The sequence below is a fragment of the Lemur catta genome, chromosome 17 (genome assembly GCF_020740605.2).
Source record: "Lemur catta isolate mLemCat1 chromosome 17, mLemCat1.pri, whole genome shotgun sequence".
Lineage (NCBI taxonomy): Eukaryota > Metazoa > Chordata > Mammalia > Primates > Lemuridae > Lemur > Lemur catta.
In genome coordinates this window covers 35,497,223-35,503,222 of record NC_059144.1, presented here as the reverse complement: position 1 = coordinate 35,503,222, position 6,000 = coordinate 35,497,223, and the positions used below count along the sequence as shown (strand labels likewise).

General features: G+C 33.4%; 1 protein-coding gene across 1 annotated transcript in view; it reads right to left on the bottom strand.

The window, feature by feature from the left end:
- Window positions 1-953: 953 nt before the first annotated feature.
- The window catches only part of LOC123622261, a 40,156-nt gene continuing 35,109 nt past the window's right edge, over window positions 954-6,000 (bottom strand). Inside the window, exons 5-6 of the mRNA XM_045528437.1 lie at window positions 2,647-2,744; window positions 954-1,601 (exon numbers count right to left, since the gene is read on the bottom strand). Of these exons, the coding sequence (XP_045384393.1) occupies window positions 2,725-2,744 (20 nt within the window). The 3' untranslated portion in view covers window positions 954-1,601; window positions 2,647-2,724. The remainder of the gene's footprint in view (window positions 1,602-2,646; window positions 2,745-6,000) is intronic.

Here is a 6,000-nt window from a genome sequence, read left to right as displayed (position 1 = left end):
AATTATAACCTTCTTCAGGCTCAAATATATACAACATGTTTTACAGAAACACAAGGTTTTTAAACTAAGATACTTTATGAATTATAATTTGCTTTCCTCACTTATTAAAATATCAAGATAAAGAGAATTCATTTTTTTTAAGAGTCCCATAATGTTCCACTGCAAACATTCTCCCTTTTGATGTACATTAAAGTTATTCTTAGCTTTTTGGTATTAGAAGCAAAGCAGTAATTAGCATGTTTACACAATTCACTATGCCACATTGAAACAAAGTCACACCGTTACATATATACATACTCAATATTTACTCTGTTCTGTATTAGTGAGAGCTCTCATAAGAGAACCTGGTACATAAGAGGGACTTTCAGTCAAGCAATCTTTGGAGAAAGAATGAAAACACATTTTTGACTATAGAGATACTATGTTCAAATGAATTGTATTCTCTGTTCTAAAAGTCCTTAAGATAAAGAAAGACTGAAGAATAAGGAACAAGTTTCCAAATTCATATTATTGGCCTGGAAAACTGAAACAATTACTAGTTGAAAATAAAGTCGTCTTCTCGTCTTCCAAAGAAAAGTTGTCTGAGAGTATGATAACATACTGAACAAAATTAAAAATAAAAATTTTAAAAAGCACCCACACAAACCAATTCATAAGATGCTTTTTATATAACACAGATGAACTCTTAATTTTCAAAAGTTAAGATTAATTTGTCATTTAGGATCAGGGTTTATACCAAGACCAAATTCAACATTTAGTAGAAAAATCAACATAAAATCAATATCCTTGATATTACAACATATTTACTATTTTAAAATTTTTATTTTGACATATACAGTAATATAAGGTCTGTTAAAATCTCAAGGAAAACAGAAAATCATACATTAATTACACACCATAAATACCATAGTTATTTAAGTGTAAAATATAAAATTTCAGTTCCATCAAGCTGTTTATGGATATCACAATGGATAAAACTGATAACAACATAGATAGAAATCACCATACTTCAGGCTGAAAAACTAATAGTTTTGATAAAATCCCACAGTGGTTGGTTTCAAGTACTAAAGAATTTTAAAATCCAAGAGAAGTACCTTACAAAGCTCTAGCGATAAACAAATGGACTGTATTTTTTAGGTTTTGGCAGATGCTAGATATTTTCATTCATCCTTGGAGGCACTGCTGAAATAGAAGCAAGAGTGCCATCATTCACAAAGGACAAAGGGGTAGTTCTGAATGTGAGAAGGGTTTATGATAACTGCACACAGCAAAGACAAAAAGTCCTAGGACTGAAGCACCAACTGTTTTTCCACATTAGAAGACGATCAGCATTTTTCCATCAAGACCCACAAGATTCGGTCATTCCTTAATTTACTACTCTTCAGTTCTCTATGTTCACTCTAGAAGGTCTCTCAGTGTTATAGATACAACAAGATACACGTTTCTATCACCCTTTTTATCTGTTTGCCTTCTCTCAAACAGTATTTCTTTTTCCTTCTTCAAAACAGACTCTTCTCAAAGGAGTCTTCAAGGGGTCTTTCTTGATTCAAAATGGACTGGAAGACAAGACGAGATAAAGGGCTCTTTTCCTAGTGACCAAGCTAGAAAAAAAAAGAAAGAAGAAGAGAAAATAATACAAAATTCCCTCTTGAGAGCAACATTTCTTATTTTCATTAAAACAAAAAAGAAAAAAAAACTACCAAGATATGCTTTCATTTCACTTACTTTACCTAGGTCAATTTTATGTTATTACTTCCACCTAATACAGTTATTACAGGTGTAAGTTCCAACTGCTATAAGTTTCCAAAAACAACTTCCCCCACACACTCAAGCATACTTATGTTATCACTTAAAAAGCACAACAGGATTATCAGTTATCAATATAACCAAAGATACCATTTCTAAAACCTCATATAACAGAATTTCTAGAACCTCTAAGAAATTCCCTGACATATGGTTTGCAAAAAAAATCCTTCTGCAATATTTTTAAGCTGCAATGGGACTCGAGCTATCTTGGAAGCTATTCTCTGAGTTCTTGGCACCTAAGTTTCTGGTATTCTAGAGAAAACTCAAGAACTTAAGACTTAAGGAGCTCCAGTTAATTAACTACTTAATTAAAATGCAAAACAGTGTTAAATAAAATCTTCATGCCTGAGAAATAAATCAGAGTGCCAAATGGTTAAATAGCCAATTAACATAACCAAAGAAGAGAATCAACAATTACAAATAAGATTTTTAAGCATATATTCAAAATATTTGAAATTTAATACAATCCACAAGTCTCAACACTTTCCATTGGTTTATAAGAGTTATTGATAGCTAATACTATTATGTCAGCATGCTGTGTACCTAAATGTTCCTGGTGAATCGTATCACCATATCAATGAGTCTATAATTCAAGGACTCTAATACATCTTCTTTATTAAGATGACAGCAAAAGTTGTGCATTAACACAAAAATAAAGAAGACAGAAAGATGCTATATTTTTCCTAATTCTTCTATTAGCCTTGAAAAACAAGACCACTGCTCCACCGCAATCTTCCCATCTGCCATTCCCCATCCCCACCATTACCCCCTCCTTCCAGAAAAAGAACTATGTTATCCAATGAAAACACAGCAACCAAGTAAACTATATAAGAAGAATACCTGTAAGATTTTCTTTCCATAACTTGTCCAGGCAAGGATCCTCAGGCACTCGCTCCCATGCCATCTTCCACCACTTCTTCAACCATTAGAGATGCTTCCTGAATGATGGTGGAGGGTTCAGAAGTTTATAGTAGATGCGGCATATTGAAACCAAGGATCATATCCATCTCCTCACAAAAAGGATAGGGTCTTTCAAGTGGTCCAGAACACCAGTTCACACCTCTGTGATTATATCACATGTTACTATTCTGATATTGAGCAATTGCTACTCTCAACCCAAAACAAAAACCCACCAGGCTAACACCTCTGAATCTTGAATATGTCATTCTCCTTGTTTTTCTCTTTACCACTCATTATTTTAATTCATTTATATGCTAACTCGTTCCACAAAAGATGCTGGATTGATACTATTCCTCTATTAATAAAGCAATACGTAGAATGTAAAGATATTTAAGGTATTGCCCACATTCATATCATCTCTCATAAAATCCATATGCAATGAGGAAATTAATAGCCATCCCCACCCCCACACTCTGGGCAAAAAAGGTTCAGAGACATATGAAAATACGCTTCTGTGAGCATCTAGGAATAGTAAAGGACGGAGATAGTTGCTAAGAAGTAACAGAAAAGTACATGTTATAAAGAAAACTATAGGCTTGAGACTACGTGTAAGTTAAATTAAAGTGGTTTAGGTAACTACTGCTACCCTCACAGGTTGCCCTCCTCCCTTCCTCTACAATGTAACTTTTAGTTCTTTATTTTTTAAATTAAAATATGCTCCTTATAAAACATTATACGTTAAGAAAAGAATTCCTCTCTCATTCTTCCACCCTTTCTTCAAAATGTAGCCATTACTATTTCATGTCCTTTCAATTTCTCTCTTCCACATTTGAACATGCATTTTGATCACTACACATACTGTTCTCACAACTTGCTTCTTCATGTATTTTGACAATCTTTCCACAGGCATATATATCAATGGTGCTCATCTTTTTAAATATTTATATACAACTCCATGGCATCTAGGTACTGTGCTCTACATTTTCTCCCCTCCTCCTATCTCCTCTGAAGATTGAAATTCCTGGTTCCATGCCCAAATGTCACTTAAACATTTGCTCATATTTTCTATCTCCATCTTTTTATCTTTATGTTCTATAACGTTTCCTCAACTTCACTATTAAATCATTAATTCAGTTTCAGTCCTTCATTTTTTTTATTTTAACCAACAGATTTTTTGTTTCTGAGATCTCTACATATTGCTTCTTTCAGAATAGTCTGATTTGGGTTTTTTTAGCTATTTCATCCTCTTAAATCTCTCTGTGGATACAAATTAGACTTAAGTTCCATGTATTTCTTGCATCATTCCCATATTCCAAAGATCAGTTCTTCCCTTACGTTCATTTCTATTTTGTATTGTTGGTTTTCTGGTGATCTTTGATGGCCAAATTTGTGAATGCTGTTCCAAAACTAACTGGCCTGGGTTTCTCTTATAGATCTATAGGTCTCTCCCCCTGTGAAGGCCTCTTCCCTGAATAGGAGAGCTGATTTCAGGATCAATGTGAGTAGATGGAACATACCAAGAGGCATGTTTTAATTTAGAGCATGTGGTCATAAAGCAGACTGTGGGATGGTACCCCAAGATTGCCAACATAAGGAAAGCTTTACTTTTGGGGTAATATGTTTTCGTATATTACACACAGGTGGAACCATCTTTCCTTTCCTTTTTCTGTGTGTTCTTGGTAGAGTTCTCACGCACTGCTCTTCTACTCTTCCCAACCCCAACACACATAGAAGCCTTCTCCAGAATCATCTGCAGAACAGAAGCCATGCCTGTATCCTTGAGACAAATACCCTTGCTGACAATCATTCAGCATGAATGAGGAAGGGGACAGCCCAGCTGCTACAGCAGTTTTTAAATTAATTAACCAACCCTTTTCCCTTCCAATTCTTTGAAACTGTTAACAGGAATAGAGTTTCTTGAAATCCTCAAGAACTTTTCACTTTCAGTTGTGGTTTTCTGTTCTTGTTTCTCTGCCCCTCTCATTCCATCTATTTTCTATAGTCCTCAAATTTGCTATATCAGCGTCACCCTTTCTTACTACCCAATGCTGTTAACCGGATTTTTCTATTTGTAAATACATTTTTAGTTCTTTCAAACAGATACAGGGAAGGCTGGGAGAGTTGATCATTTACCTTCTTTTAATAAAAGTCTCCTCAAATTTTCACCACGTATTTCAGTTTATATTTCTTCAAAAGTATCCAGAACTATCAAGTATCCACTCTTGCAACTCTATGCTAGAAATTCTTTGCATAGCATATTATCCACAGTATTCTTTCACTTTCTCCCTTCACCCAACCCCCACTTGCTATAGCACAAGTTGTATTAAATCATCTAGAATTTTATTTCCCAGTTGTCATTTTCTTTTATGTCTTCCATTTTATTAGGAATATTTTGTCTAAAGTTATATTATACTTCAAAGTACATTATTAACAATTCTTCATATTTAACCTTTAAGTTTCACTAATTGGGTTTTGGTTTATTGCTTGCTTTTGTTTGTCAATGTTTAATATATACCTATTTTTTTTTTTTTGGTCTAGAATTCTCTATTCTGATTCATTTTGCTTAAGAACCTCCAAACAATATAGTCACTTATTTAAATCTTTAAGTGTTACACTTCAGTCCTTTAAAAAGAACATATTTTGCCTTCATATTTAAAGCACAGCTATGCTGTGCACAGAACTCTAGAGTAATAATACTTCTATCTCAGAATTCTTTAGGAATTTTTCCACTATTATTCATTCTAGTACTGCATAAGAAAAATCAAATGCCAATCTGATTCTTTTTTAGAGTAGGCATGTTTGCTCTGCCTTGATTTTCTTTTGATCCTTGAAACTCAAAAGTTTTACTAAATATTTGATTTAACCAGAAATTTGACTTTAGTATGTCTTATAAGGCTTTTTTTCAGCTCAGGAAAATTTTATCTTACTATTTTATTATCTACTGCTTCTACTAGGCATGCTATACTTTTTTTTTGCTTCTGAAATTCCTATTTCACACACACTGATGCACTGGATCTGTAAGTCTCAAATTTCTCTCTCATAATGTTCAACTCTTTCTGCTCTACTTTCTGAGAGAAATCTCAATTTGACTGTCATTATTGCTACCTCCATTTTTTAAAATTTATTGTAAAATATTTAAATATACAAAGGAATAGAAGATATTATTTATAAATACCAACGTATCCATCACCCAGCTTAAGGAACAAAACATTATCTAGATAACAGAAATATTTTCCCTTTCCTCCCAGAGATAATCTATTTGGTGTTTCTAATTTCCATGGATTTTTTTGTAAG